The sequence below is a fragment of the Sciurus carolinensis genome, chromosome 6 (genome assembly GCF_902686445.1).
Source record: "Sciurus carolinensis chromosome 6, mSciCar1.2, whole genome shotgun sequence".
Taxonomy (NCBI): Eukaryota; Metazoa; Chordata; class Mammalia; order Rodentia; family Sciuridae; genus Sciurus; species Sciurus carolinensis.
The window spans coordinates 60,546,152-60,562,793 of NC_062218.1; the positions used below are offsets into that span (position 1 = coordinate 60,546,152).

The 16,642-nt window shown below is 37.6% G+C and overlaps 1 protein-coding gene across 4 annotated transcripts in view; it reads right to left on the reverse strand.

The window, feature by feature from the left end:
* Arhgef28 (Rho guanine nucleotide exchange factor 28) overlaps positions 1–16,642 on the reverse strand; it is a 309,587-nt gene that overhangs the window by 145,550 nt on the left and 147,395 nt on the right. For all 4 annotated transcript variants that reach the window (XM_047556977.1, XM_047556976.1, XM_047556975.1 and 1 more), the window contains 2 exons: positions 14,349–14,529; positions 11,557–11,626 (listed from right to left, as the gene is read on the reverse strand). In XM_047556977.1, the coding sequence (XP_047412933.1) occupies positions 11,557–11,626; positions 14,349–14,529 (251 nt within the window). The remainder of the gene's footprint in view (positions 1–11,556; positions 11,627–14,348; positions 14,530–16,642) is intronic.

The window sequence follows — 16,642 nt, forward strand, 5'->3', positions numbered from 1 at the left end:
AAATGGGCCATCTTCTTCACCCTTCAAAAAGGCTGCTTTTTACTTAATTTGGGTGTGGTTATGCTTTGGATGAATTATGAACTTTTTTGTTACTTGACTAGAAAAAATGTTTTAAGGTAGGATTTGAATATAATTTCAGTGAATGACTTAAGATCCTGAAAAGAGATATTGTTGCAGAAATTTCAGAAATTAGATGAGCTTTAGGAAGAATTTTATTTTTCCTGAAACATTTTTCCTGTCCAGCTAAATTCTTCCTCGTCCTATGAGTCTATGTTATGTTTTACCTTTTCTTGGAATTGTTTCAATACCTCTTGGCTTCATAATTGTTCCTTACCTGTATTTTTATAGAACTTTTAAAAATATTATAAAATTTATTTTAATATTATTAATGTCTGAGGCTACAACTTGTTCTTTGTTTTTATATGTACAATGCCTAACAGCTTGATCCATAGTAGTTACATCCCTAAATATTTAGTGGAGAAATATATTTAATGTAATTAAAACATTCTCATCTTTTAAAAAAAAGAGAGCCTGCTTTTAAGTGCCAAAACCCAAAACACAAGATTAAAGTTTTTCATTCCACTGCGCAGAAGCAGAATATTAATGTGAAGTACCTAGAATGGCATTTGCCACATTATAGGTACACAGCAGGGGTTTGACTTTGAAACTCATATACCCACACTATAAAAACTGAAGTAGAGATTAACTCCAAGGTGTTAAAAAGAAGAGGGTAAGGATAGCCAGAACCAAAGTTTCAACAGACATATATGCATTAGACATTGAGAGTCTATCCTATGATGTTGCCCATCATAGGATATTTCTTTAAAGCCATCTCATACCATAAGCTCCTAAATAAGTGACATTACACTGCATTTCTGAAGAATTCCATTAGATAGTATTTATTCAGAATAGTACACATTTATTCCAGGTTGTTTATGGAAAAGACGATATCATCTATAATCTAGTTTGCAGTATCAAAGGATATGTTCACATCTGGTAGTTTAGATTCAGCTTTCTCCCCTCCCCCACTCCAAAAAGCTGATGTGCTGATCATTGAGCATTGCTGTGCCTACATGTTTTTTTCTTATAGTCAATTGTGAATTATTTTTCATTTTAAAACAAATGCTACAAACTATATTAAAGCAGACAAATTTTCACAATAAAATATACTATACTTCATTTTAAGAATAACTTTCAAATTTATAGTCTCTATACTAAAATTATTTTTACAGACTTTTGTGACAATGTACAGATTCAGGAAAATAACATATACCTTTAATTAATCTGGGACTAAACAGAACTATATCTTTGAGCTTTCAAAGAATTTGGCACTCATTTTACCAGGGTTTAATTAAATTACTCCAGGAGAGTTTCTGCTAAATTAGTGGGATCCATTTACAACAACCCAAGTAACCACCAATTGCACAGTGCAATCAAACCACTCATTGCTATAGCAACCTTCAGCAGATAATGATATCAGTAACTCTAGCTATTCTGTTTTCAAGACCTATTAATCTTGCCTTGGAGGCCCACCCAGAAGGAAGGATTACCCCTCTAAATCAGACTTACCAAACTTGATAAACATGTTTTTTTATTGCCAAATTATAATAGAACAAGAGATAATCTAGTACTTATGTTCGCTAGTGACACAGCATTAGCAAACAGGGTTTTTTAAAATCAGGTTTAAGTAGCTGCAAGATTAATATCAATGTCTCATTAAGAAGCAGATTTGACTAAAAAAGATCTCAACTCTGTCCACAAGTTTTACTCTCTCCTTTTGCAAAATGGAAGTAGAGTCTAAGCTTAGGCAACAAAAAAGCTTACACCAAAGACACAGAACGCTCTACATTTTCCTTTAATTGCTATTTGGCTGTGCCATCCGACTCTTTTCCCAGGAAGGAGGGTGAGATGAATCCTACTCAAAGCCAGTCAGACCACCAATGCTGCCCTGCCCTACCCTCAGGTTCAACTGTACACAACCAAGTCCACGCCTGGCTTGGATCTGCAGAAGAGCATCAGCAACACAGCTGGAAAACAAGGGTCATGCTCTCCGTTTGCTCTACTCACCCCACGAATGCCAAACACACACACACACACACACACACACACACACACACACACACACACACGCCCTGAGAGTGTTTACAGCGGGCCCCATGGACCCCCCTGGCAATACACAGGGAGTAGTTCATGGTCTTTGAATGACTCATTTTCTCCCAATAGGCTATGAATTCCAGGAGGGCTGGGACCAAATTGATTTTGGCCCAACATTTGTATCTCCAGCTTGGCACATACTAGGTGCCAAATAAATAAATTCGTCTCTCCCATACCAACACAACACCTATGTGACCCAAAATATATACAGCTGACAAGATGTGGTAGATCCGTCAGGCAAGCTGCACAGCAGAACAGGGAGGGGAAAGTTGCTTACTTTTTCAATGACCAACTCAACTTTCAATGCCAGCACTGTTTTATTACAACTAGAACTATTTTACTAGTGATCGGAGAGATGCCTTCTCTTTGCACTCTGCCACCTTCCAGCTGTCAGTCCCTTGGTGCCTCATAAGAAGCACTTCACCTCCGTATTGCTACGTTTCGCCCTACTGTGCATGCCCAATTCACAACTGACAGAGAACCAAAATGGCAAAGGGAACAAACGCTCCCAATCCAGCAACTATTAGAACACTTGAACTTTTGTTTCAGCATTCTAATTGATTTTGGTTCAACTCTTGCATCTCCTGCTTAGCACATACTGGGGACTTTTCTCCAAAAGTGAGAGTACTAATGAACACTTTCGTTTTGCCTGCCCAGGATAAATATGCACTGGGAGAAATGATAAGGCATTTATCTATAGAAATATCAAAATGAGCTTTGTTCATTTAAAAACCCCAACATTCCAGTTAACTTCACATGCTCCACCCGTCCCTACTGAACTACAGCCTTGGAAAAGCTATCAAGACGAGAACAGAAATTCTTGCCCTGGAGGAACTCCAAACTGTGCTCTTTTAGAGTGTAGTTTTTATACTTAAACTACATTATTTCTGAAAGACGGTAAGTATGGGGATGAAACAGACATTATTACCTCATGTACAAATATAACTGCATGACTGATGTGATCCCACAATTTATATAATCAGAGCAAAGAGAGATTACACTGCATTTGTATATGATCTATCAAAATGTATAAATTCATTTCACTGTCATGTACAACAAATTAGAACAAATAAAAATTTTAAAAAATTAAAGACATTAAAAAGATATCTTTCTAAAATAAGGTTTTTAATTTAAAATACTTTCAATACTTTTTCAACAATAAATTGTTAGAAGAAAACTTTAAAAGAACTTTGAAAAAATATCAATATAACCACCATTAAAAGAAACTTTGAAATGTACCCCTCCTATAGGTTTAGAGAAGGACAAGACGAATCCTAATCATATATAAAAATTATTTTATATAAATACAAAAATTATTTCTATAGAAATATAGAAACCAGTTTTATTGAGATATAATTCACAGGCCATACAATTTACCCATTTAACACATGCACTTCAATTGGTTTTAGTATATTCAGAGTTTTGTCACATCATTACAATTCATTATAGAACATTCTCATCACCACAAGAAACCCCATGTCCATTATCTCCTATCTGCCCAACCACACACCACACACCTCCTGCAGCCCAGCCTGAGACAGACACTAATCTACTTTCTATCTCAATGGATTTATCCTGAACATTCCATATAAATGGAATCACAATATGAGATCTTTTGCGATTGTCTTCTTTCACTTGGCATGATGGATTCAAGATTTGTTCATGCTGTAGTACTGTATCAGTACTTCATTCTTTTTTGCTGACAAATAGTATTTTGTTATCTCCCCCAACCCCTCTCTCTATATACCACATTTTGTTTATTAATACCTCAGCTGATGGACATTTGAGTTGTTTCTGCTTTATGTTGATCATGAACAATGCTGCTGTGAATATTCATGTACAAGTTTTTGTGTAGATATGTTTTCATTTCTCTTGAATGTATACCTAGGAGTATACTTGTTGGATCATAGGATAATTCTGTTTAATATATATATAAATATATAAATATATATATATATATATATATATATATATATATATATATATATTTGTGTGCCAGGAATTGAACACAGGGGTGCTTAACCACTGAGTGACATCCTCAGCCCTTTTTTATTTTTTGAGACAGGGTCTCACTAAGTTGTCAAGGGCCTATCTAAGTTGCTGAGGTTGACCTCAAACTTGCAATTTTCCTGCCCCAGCCTCCCTGGTCACTGGGATTACAGGCATGTACCACTATACCCAGTTCTGTGTGTTTAATGTATTCTTACATAGATGTTTACATCTACACACTCTTGCCCCATTAAATCTCAAATTTTAAAAAAAATCAGTTGTGGGGAACAAAAAGATACCTGCTGCCCCCAAATTTGGTTATAGTTCTCAATTAAGCAGAAGCTCCAAGTCATTATATTTCAAAGTGAAGCAAGAGCATAATTTTCCTAATTTAAACAAGTATTAAATAAGATGAGGCAAGTTATCTTTCAAAAATACAAAGATATAAATAAAATTTAATTTTATTTAAAAATTACTTTTGTCCCTAAGACTTCAAGCTTAGATTCTAGTGCAGTTCAAGAAAATGTTTAGCTACATTTTCAAGTTAAGCTCATTTCAACTCCATTAGAATCCTTAACTGACTCTCCAGCCTGCTAATTTGACCCAGCTGGAAGAAAGGTTCCATAGCAGATGTGAGCTGACTTTGTTGCCTCTAGGTGAGTTCTGAGGAGCCTCTGAGCCCGGAGCTCACAAATCCAGTGGTTCAACTGAATGATCTCTCAAGTTCTCTACTACTCAAAGTTTGAGCCTTTAATTCTGTGATGAATTGGGCAATGAGAAGGAGAATTTGGGCTTTTGTGTGAGAACATGCTGATATTATTATAATATTATCCTTGGTCCTTTAACATTGAAAGTTGTTCTTTTTAGGTGAAAAGGACTGACAAAATCAGTCTCTAAAGAAAATTTGGAAAAGCCTGAATTGCTCTGTAAAATGAAAGAAATAACTACAAATCATTTCCTGGTGCTGGGAAATATGGTCTCTGTGTATTTAAAAAAAAATTTAAATTTTTTTAAATTGACATATTGTACTGCAAGGGTACAATATGGTAATTTGATAGACAGATACACTGTGTAATGATCAGATCAGGATAATTATCATTTCCATTATTTCCTTATTTTTGGAGGCTATGAATTCTAGTGTTTATAAAATATACGTTGTAAATTACAGTGTGCTGTGCTATAGAACACAGAATTGATTCCTCCTATATAACTGTGTGTGTGTGTGTGTGTGTGTATTTTCTTTGGTACCAGGGATTAAACCCAGAGGCTCTTAACCACTAAGCCACATCCCCACCCCTTTTTTATACTTTATTTTGAGACAGGTTCTCATTGAGGTGCTCAAGGCCTCACTAAGTTGCTGAGACTGGCTTTGAACTCATGATCCTCCTGCCTGAACCTACACCAAGCCACTGGAATTACAGGTGTGCACTACCACACCCGAATGTAACTGTATATTGATGCTGTCATCCAACCTCCCTCTAGCTCCTCTCCTCTCCCCTTCCTAACATCTAGTAATAATCACTGTTCTACTCTCTTCTTCTATGAGGTCATTTTTTTTTTACTTCCATCTATGACTGAAAAGATGTGGCATTTATCTTTTTGTGCCTGACTTTTTAAATTATGTCAAAAATACCAAAATGCCCTACTTGTAGGTGAATGACACTAGTCAAGGCCTTGGATAGATATTCCAGTTAAGGGTTAGGTATGGTTGTGTTACCAACTGAGTAATCATCCTGCAGAAATGTTTTCAAATTGGTGCTTTCAATCCCCTCAATCCCCAGCTGTCCTGGCTTAAAGAACCTATATCTTGATAAAACAGTTGAACCAATGCAATAGTTCTAAAAGCCCTGAGCTAGAGCATTAAAATTGAGAAATCTTGGGAAGGAAACTATGTGTGAATAAAAACACTCTTGTCTTCCCAATGCCTCCTAGGAAATAACAAGAATCCCACCATGCAACCCCCTCCATATCTCACAAATAAAAGCACTCGGGGAAAAGCCACATCGCCATCTAAAGAATGTCCAGGCAAAAAAACTATTTACCTCGAGTCATATAATAGTCACATGTTGATATCTCAAAACATATGGCTTTGCCACTGAACTCACTATAGGCAGGTGTTGTGCTTGTAGACATCACATGCTAAGCATCGACCTCATTAGATACTGAACAAGGTGCTTTATCTGTATGTTTACATTATGGTCTTACTATGAAGTACTAAATGACACCCCCACCTTTACCTCCACCACCACCCACCATTTTCTACAAAAGCAAACACAGCAGGGTAATTTCCATAGTTCTGAAAATCCAGTTTGTGGCAGAGCTGAGGCTTTAGCAGCGCCTGCTTGTTGCAGGTATGTGTCATCTAGACGAGCCCGTGCATGTGGGTCACAAATCTGCCATCATCAGGACTTGAGACAGATTACCATCTGGAATAGAGCTCACTGCCAAGCAGTGATTCTGATGTTTACACTTTTTCCATCACACAAATGCTAGAGAAAATTCTAGACCAGCAGTCCAAACACTAAACGGATACATCCTCTGTTACACAGAGGTGGTTGGGAGATTGTAGCATTGTATGTAAGAGGGTAGACTCCTGACCTGACTTGTGACAGCCTGGGCAAGTTGTGTCACCTCAGACAAGTTACATAACCTATGGGTGCTGCCACTTCCTCACACATAAAATGAGAAAAAATGATTCCTGACTCCCAGAAATGTCCCTCCCAAGAACTGCTGGTATGTCTGCTCCAGTGTGCACACTTCATTCAGCTCACAGCTACATGCCCAGGGCAGCTACTAACAAATGCTTGAGGGAAATTATTAAAAGAAAACTCTTTGAGAGCAGGGTTTTCTTTCTTCACTTTTTTTTTTTTTTTTTTTGGTTACTGCTGTATCACCAGTGCCTAGAACAATACTGGATACAAGGTGGGCACTCAGATATTTACTGCATGGATGGGTAGATAAAGGAGCCTACAGGAACCCTGTCCTCCCAGATTGTGTGTTGTGTTTGGATCAATGGCCTCTAGGTCAAACAAGGTTGTGTGGGTTTCCTGACTCATCACTTCCTAGAACCTATGAAACACTAAATGCATTCTGCATCTCCAATGTGGGGTTTCATATACAGCATTTTCTATTTATTTGGCAAAAAAATCTTTCAGAACATCTTCTGAGTGGTGTTCTGTACAATGCTCTTTAGGAATTCCTAGGGTGGAGAGATCAAACAATGAGAAGAAAGCAATGGAAAAAACAGAGTCAGTTTTTGGATTAATAAATACTAATAATTAGTCTATTAATCTGAGCATATTAAAAATGAGATGACTTTGGGGCCCATTTAATTCATTCAGGATAGCTTCCTATCATTCTAGAAGCATAATTATAATCCTGAAATTATGAAATGTAATTGGTTCATAGGAATAATAATAAAATCATTCATTACACTCAAAGGCAGAAGAGTTAATTTCCAGGCTAAAGTTATTATAACCTACAACAGCTACAAATGCAAGCTCAGAGCCTCCCTCATCCACACATTTCCCCAAAAGGCATAGAAAAGCACAATTTATTTAAAAAATCTTCTAGTAGATCTCAAAAAATTTACTTTATGGTTAAGAGAAAAAGGAAGAAAGTTATTATGCTCAAAATACTTTGTTTTGGGGCTGGGGATATAGCTTAGTTGGCATAGTACTTGCCTTGCATGCAGAAAGGCCCTGGGTTCAATCCCCAGCACCACCAAAAAAAAAAAAAAAAAAAAATGCTTTTTTCTCTCTGTTGGGCTCCTGAATGGACAAAAACTGACATTTTCATGTTAGCTGAATACTGCCCTCTGCTGGAATGTGAATACAGTTTCTAATATTTGGGTAGATAAATACAAAAATGTATCTAGAAGTACTACAAAATACACACATTATTAATATGGAACTAGAGAGACTGGGTTTCTACAAAAATTCTTTTAATTTGGTGACTGCAGTCCTCTTTACTTGATTGCCCCACAGTTTCATCAAACTCAACCTGTCCAAAACTGAGCACATTTTTGGACAATTTTGTGTCCTATAAGGCCTATCCCACCTACAGACTACCCAGGAATGGAGGAATTATACTTCTCCCTCACTCCTGGCCCCAATCAGACCCTGCACCTTCAGGACAGGACTCACCTGTCTCCACCTCTCCCAGCTCATTGCACAGCTGTGGTACAGCCCCTCTGCTGCATTCCTTTCAGCAGACCCCTGGCTGTTCCCAGCTTTCCACTTGGCTCTGCAAATCTATTCTCTACACTCCCTCCAGATTGGCCATTCTAAAATAATAATCTAATCTGATTGTTTCTAACAGCTCTAGAGTGGTCGGGGAGGAGCTCCTACTCCTGGCCTCTTGTATCTGTCCTGCCAATCTGCCTGCTTCTCATGCCTGCATTCCTGGTATCACCACCACCACTACACACAGATGTGCATGTACACACACACACACACACACACACACACACACATACATACACACACACATATACACACACACACACACACACACACACACACACATACACATCACTATACTTCCAGGACTGAAAAATGAGCAGCACTTCCCCTGATGCATCCTCTGGTCAGGACTCCATAGTGCACGTATTTTCACTGTCTGGAACACCCTTCCCTCCATTAGTTCACAGCTCCAGGGTCACTTCTTCCAGGAAGCGTTCCCGGATCCATCCACTGTCAAGTCTGCAGTATACTCAACAGTGTGATCTGCAAATGACTCCTGGAGCAATTATACTCTCCTGAGAGAGTGTGTTTTCTCACCCCACCCCAAACTGGAAGCCCCTTAAACACAAGAACTTGGAATTTAATACTTATTTAATATTTTTCCCCCTAAATTAGTTTAAAGGAGGATACAGTGGAAGAAAGCTATACAAGATGATAAAAAAAAAAGTCAGAAGTTGACTTAAAAAAAAAAAAAAGCAAAAGTGGAGGCTTAAATATATCATGCTAAGCAAAATAAGCCAATCCCCCCAAACCAAAAGCTGAATGTTTTCTCTGTGAATTGCTAATTCACAATGTGGGGGGGGGGGGTTATGGCTAGGGAAGAATAGAGTTACTTTAGATTAGGTAGAGGGGAGTGAAGGGAGGTGAGGGGGTATGGGGGTAGGAAGGATCGTAGAGTGAAACAGACATTATTACCCCATGTAATATGTAACTATACAATTCTACATCATGTATATAACCGGAAGAATGAGAAATTATACTCTATTATATAAGATGTATCAAAGTGCATTCTACTGTCATGTGTAACTAATTAAAACAAATCAAAAAATTTTTTTTAAAAATAAGGACAACATAAAATGCAATCAGCAGTGCCCTAGGCATTTGCAATTGTCAGGCCAGAGACAGCTCCATGGCTAGTACCAGCCAACGAGAAGAAAGAAACTTGATCAGTTATAGTTACAGCAATAAAACTGGGTCAAGTACTAAGGGAAAGCCAGCATTCCCCACGATAGACCAGAAAGAAGTTTCTCCTGTCAGTCTTGAAGTATAAAGCATGAAATAACCCACCAACTTCTTGGGCAGATAGTTCCCCTGTAACTTCCCAACACAGCCAGCAGCACCACCCACAAAAAGGGCAACTCCACAGGGTCCCAAGGATGTAGGTTAGGTAGGAAGCTCAGCTGATCAGGCTTGACCCAGGAGCAGGGGCAACATGGACAGGACACACAGACTTCCAGCAACTCGCCATAAATACTCCTTCTCTGGGACTACTTTTGAACAAACATGGTGCAAAGAGATTAAGATTATGCTCTATGACAAATACTGAATCCTGTGTTGTCAATTAAAAGAAGGATCAAAGGTATTAACTGTTAGCATTGGTAGGGTGGGAATAAGGACATTGCCCTGTTTTTCCTCACAAATCACAGCATCTAACATGGAGATTCTCAATCCTATCAGACCAACGTCCCTTTACATGAACATATGTTCCTTCACTATCCTGAAATAAAATTAAGAGGTAGCACAACTCCAGCTCTCCAAATACAAATAAACTGATCTTCACATGACATTTCAAAAAATAAAAATCAACATGATACCCTAACCAAAGTATGAAGCAAAAGGAAAGATAGTAGAGTGAAACAGACATTATTATCTCATGTATATATGACTGCATAACTGATGTGATCCTACAATATGTACAATCAGAAAAATGAGAAATTACACTCCCTTTAAGTATGATCTTTCAAAATGTATAAATGCATTCTACTGTCATGTACAACAAATTAGAACAAATTTAAAAATTAAAAATTAAATGCAAAAAAAAAAAGAAAGCAACTGATAATAAGATATAATGTACTTCAACATACAAAACATTCTCCTTAGCTGCTTTGGAAGACAATGATGTGGTCAAACTTTTGCAACTACAGGAATCTCTCTGGAAATCAGAATTCATTCCAGACAAAAAATACAGGAATATGCAAAAAACAGAAATAAGAATATTTCCTAGATAAAAACTTATGCTTATTTCTAAGACTTACTAACCGACCAGATTTAAGTGTATAGGGAAAAGGGGGAAGTACATGAATTCCAGGAAGGATCACATACCCCCATAATTGCCAAGTTGGAGAAATTGAAGAATGATGGTGTTCCTGCAGGTGAATTGGTCCTATGTACAAGGGTAGGATCAGAATATTCTGTGAGCTATGATGTGGAATGGTGTAGTGGTAATGAATTATAAAATATCTCCCTGTGTGAACTCCTGCCACTAGAACTGTGCATTTAGTCTTGGAATCAGCTGTACAGGGCAACTCTTGGCAGGACCGCCTGTACCTTGAGGAGCATCCAGGGCCCCAGGCCCTTACCTCTAAACTCCCGTGGTGCTGCCCACCCCTTGTGCCAACAAGCACTGGCCTAACCTAGAAGAGAAGCTCCACAAAGGTTAAATAAGCCAAAGAACAAATGATGGAGGGAAGGACTGAATAAATGAACAGACAGAATTTTTGCCATTTTCCTTCACTATCCTGGAATTAAATTAACAGATAACACCAATCTACTTCTCCACACATATATAACCCATCTTCACATAAAATTTCAAAAAATCAAAATCAACATAATACCCTAACTAAAGTATGAAGCAAAAGGAAAGCAATTGATAGTAAGATATAAGCAATCTATGTGTGTCCAGAGAATGCCCAGAAGATCAAGAATGTGAAGACCCAGTCAAGGGCTTACAAAGACACTCAATAAGCATTAGTTGAATAAAATGGGAAACAAATAATAACCTGCGTTAGGTACTATCAGAGAACCCAGGGGCTTTGTAATCACCAGTAACCCCAGCTCTTGCCTCTGAGTCCCTTAGTTCATGCCATTTCACCATGCACTTCAACAGACTAGTTAGCTAGTTAGTCCTGGTACTTTTCCAGGATACCTAATAGGGCAGGAGCATGCATACCTTCTTCAGTTTCTGTAGCTCGGGAGGGCATAGTTGGTCTTTCCTCTGGCCTTGCTTCTTGCTCAAGAGCCTAAGAAATGAAGGAGAAAAAAAATTACTGAAAACTATTTGAGACTGCAAATACACAACAAAAAGACAAAAATCACAATAAAGAACTTGATTGAGAGCTTAGAAGGTTGGGAAAGACAGGGTGGGTGAAAACTGTTGGGAGAATAGAGAGTCACTGTTCCAGAATGACAGGGAGCGAAGTCAGAGAAACCCAGGGGTAAGGGAGCCAAAGCTGTACCTTTCACTAATCCTTGACTGTTTCTGCAGGTCACAACAATCAGAGGCTCTCAAGAACATGATGCATGAACCAGGAAAAGAACAGAACATCTTTGAAACTGCTAATAAAAGACACTGCATCTGCTCACCAATAGCAATCCACACCTACACCCTAAGATGTAGGGACCTTGGAGGCAGGATGAGAAGGTAGGACCACAAACACAGGAAGCATCCAGGATGACCATGGGCCAAAAGGAGAAAAGTACACCTTGAGCTGCAAACTGGCACCACAGGTACAGGATATACTTGCTGAAACTAAGTTGGTAAGCCTTGCAAAGGCCTCAGAGAAAAGTTGCCCTCTTGGGACCATATGGATTTTCTTTTCAGACAGATTGCTCATAGCCAACAAAAAATGTGAAAATATGCAGAATCTTTTGTTGATATGCCAAATGGTGAAATAGCCCAAAAGTGCATTAACACATGTTCCAAAATAAATCTTCAGCCTCCTTGGGTGGGTAACCACACAACTGATATATACCCCTGAATCCTACCAGGCATACTTAAGCTCAGTGCCTCATTCTGACCATTTTGGAACAGCATCCTGAGGTCAGAGCAAAAAGAAAATGAAAATATATACCATTTGCTGACCACAAAAGGGCAGGGACTATCTAGTCACTCACCCTGTTTGGCCTGTTAACTTGCCCAACACCTCCTCCAGGACGTGGAGTTCTCTCTTCCAGTGCCCCCAGGGAACTTAAGAGATGGACCAGAGCAGTTCTATACTGGAGGGTACTGAGGAGATGGCAGTATAAGTAATGGGGCAGTATAAGTAAGAGGGGTCTCAAGGCCTGAGACATTCACCTGCTCCATATTTACCTGGGGTCAGCCTGGGCCTTGAGCCCTTATCTTTCAGATGAGGGAGCTGTCGAGCTTATGCAAGAAAAGTACATCAGACAATGTTGGGTTTTTGATTACAGAACAAAACATGAAATAAAGTACTATTATTTTTGGAAATGGGACATCTGAATCCTTCACTTTTATGAGTAACTTGGAATGCAATCTCAAAAAATTTAAATTTCCTGGCTGCCTTATTAATTTTAGCCAACTCCACAACTAAATTATCAGCATTTTGATTAATAGGAAAGATTTTGTTAGACAATTAAAAAAAAATGGGTAAAGAATACAGCTAAGACTTTGCCTATTCAGGGCTAGGGGTATATACTTCATGGCAGAGTATATGCTGAGCATGTGCAAGGCCCTGGATTCAATTCCCAGTGCCAAACAAATCAACAACAACCAAGGAAGGATTTTGTTTTTTTCTTTAATTTCTTAATATTTGTCTTTACAGTTTAGAGATTTAGCACAAATCTATCACTTTAACATTTAATACTTATTACAAATTGTCATGCCACCACTGAAAACTACAATATAGAGTGAAAACACAGAACATTTGCAACTCTGACAGGTGTGGCTTCTGAAGAGGAGCACCAGAACAGCTCTAGTGCATGGTTAAGCAAGCTCAGGTTTCTACAGCAAATTGTTCACTGTTGTTCTAGAAGGCTGCAGATACCGAGCAATGCACAAACCTGAGACTTAACGTGTCTCCTTGTAAGAGACTGAATTTGGACTGTGGGTCAGTGAGTACTGATCAGCCCCTCACCTCAGATCCAAGTCATCTATAGCTAACACATAAAAATAGACTTTTAGACATGTAAGATCCAATAAAGCATGAATACTTTTTATACATAATCTATATACGATCATATAATATTTGTTATCCAAAGTTGTAAAGCTTTAGTATGGCCAATCCATACAATAATTCCCACTTGCTTACACTTAAAATAACAACTAACCAAGTTAAATAACACTTTGCCTAATAATAAATAAAATATGCTAAATATTCTTTATGCTTTTCAAAGAATTCAAAAAATAATGATGATAATAATGAACATGGTGATGAAGAAGAAAGAAAAAATGATGAGGAGGAGGAGGAAGAAAGTAAAACATTTTAACCCCAAGATGGGCAGGCTCTGATATGATGCTATGGCAGGCCTCAAAGCTGGTGGGGGGGTCGTGATGGCAGGGGGGAAAACCTCTTTGGAAAAAAGCAAGGTTCTTATCTGTTCCTATTTGTATGCCTGGGCTTAACTATGTCTAAACCACAAGAAAGCCCAGGAGTAGATACTATACATGTAAAATAGTCCTAAATGCAACTACTTCAGTTGAGAATTATAATGCGATTAATAAGTACAGAGAAAACATCCAATGTTAGAATTAAAACCCAACCCTGGGTTGGGTTGGACTCAGAAAAGTAAACAAGAATATTAAACAGAGTAGTTTTCCTGCCACCAACATATGTAATAATCTTCATGCTATTGATCTAATAGTTTCTAATTCCATATCCTGCAATGTTTCATTAGAAAGGAAGTGCTATGCCCCCCAAAATACTGTTCCCCAATTAATGAATAAATGCCTGTGTTCTGTAAAGGAGTGTGCACTATTGTATACCAGAACATCTGGGTACAAACCTTGACAAGAAAGGCTCTGTCCCAGAAGTATTTTCGGAAGAGTTTAATATCTGCCTCCAACAAATGCCCAGCTGTGTGGTTAAGGGTCAGAGTCAGTGTTTCTGATGAGTGGATGTATTGCAGGGAGGCGTCTTCACTGAGCCGAACTCGGGAGAAGCCTGGGAAACATTTGTCCTGAAAACTGAAACATCACAAATCAAAATCCACGCGGTTTCTGAAATACCACCCACAAGATTCCAATTCCCTTATTCCCCTGATATCACACACCCACCTGACAAAACGAACCCTGAAAATCACCTATGTGCAACAAATACATGAGATCATGTAAACAGCTACTAAAAAAAAGCCATCTTTCTTTTTCCATCTAGAGAAGGTGCCTATGGAAAAGATATTGAAGTATACTATATACTTTAAAGGTTTATATGAATAATGAAACATTACTAAATCAAACATAGAACTTTACCGCAATATTTCATTCCCCTTTTAATCTGAAAAGATGCCTCTCCCTTTAATGCAGCCACATGTAGGACAAATTAACTGGCAGTCAACAGTCTATTAGATGATTACAGTGGAAAACAGATATGATCTCCAGGGAGTGTGGTGAAGTTTGGATGTTACAAACAAGTGAGGTATTCATAACACACTGGTACCACTATTGTAAATCACTTTCTCATGCAAATTAAAATATGCATAAATTTGATCATGTCATATTCCTGAATACATTCATTAACAACAGAACAATGTTCCCAAGCTAATTTCTTGAATGTAAGTGGATTTTTCTATTCTGTCCTGGCAAAGACAATTGCATATTTATTAGCTATTAGTAGGCTTCATGGTTAATATCACAATATTCTGCACGGCTTATCATGCAACAGCGACAGTAAAGATGCCTCAGGATAAAAATATTAACATTCAGCATGTTGTCACATCCCAAAAGATTATTCTTAGATTCCTTACTTCATCTCTATGTCTCTTTCCTCTTCTAACATGACTTCATTTTGTCAATGAATGTTTGCTTTACAAAAATAAATTCTACAGATGGTACCTAACTTACAACAGTTTGACTCATAATTTTTCAACTTCACAATGGTATAAAAACTATATGCATTCATCAGAAATCTTCCTTCAAATTTTGAATTGTGATCTGTTCCCAGGTTGGGCAATGACAGCAAGCCATAGTTCTTGGTTGGCCACTCAATCACAGGGGAAAACAACCAATACTCCATGGTGGACTATGTTGCTAAGTTATGCTGTTGGTTGATTAAATGTAGTAAATTCATTTTCAACTTAGGATATTTTCAATTTTCAATGGGCTCACAGGGACATAACTATCAGAAGTCAAGGAGTATCTATAGTTCCACTGAAATAAATATTACCCCCTCATACAGAATGATAAAAAGAGATCTATAAAGAGCAGTTGTACTCTAAGGCTTGGGGAATCTCCCCAAACTATTCACACCAATTGCTGGCAAGGACTCTAGAATCTTCAAAAAACTTTCCATACCAAAACCAAGTGACTGAGCCTGAGGAGTAAGATCATTGTGCTTAATTTAGAAATGGAAGCTTCATCATATGATCAGAATTGAACTTGTATACTTTTAATTCCATTCATGAATGGACTTAGTAAACATGCAAGCTATTAAAACATATATTTTTCTTGGATGAAGAAAAAAGATACAAAGCTACCAAAAAATGAAGATCCAGCCTCCAGACCTCACTGAAACAAGAACTATCCATGATGACTAAGTCAAAGGAAGCATTCTTGGCTGGCCCTTTTTAGCCAAAAAGAGAAGTCATGTTAAACCAAAGAAAAGGGAAATTCCCTTTGGATAGACTTGTCCCTTGATTGATGGTCATTTGACCAAATGAGAAAAAATAAAAAGAAAGCTTCAATTTTTACTTCAACTTTCTCTCATTCACCATATAACCATAAATTAGTTACATTGAGGTCCATGAGCCAAACAAGAAAAACCAGTCCATTAAGAAACATCATGTAATAATATTCTAATAATATTTAATATTTATGTAGCACTTTATAATTCTCAATGTACCTTTCTATTTGTATTATATATTTTACTGCACATTATGAAAATCAGTATATATTTAAAAACAATGACCAATCCGAACAATTCTAAATAAAACTATATACTCATTATTCATAGAAATGTTAATATATCATTGACACAAAGAACCTTATAGTTAATACATTATTTCCTTTATATTATTTTGCTAGACCCTAATTACCATCACACTGGCTAAATAGTACCATAAAGTTTGACTGTTATTCATTGATT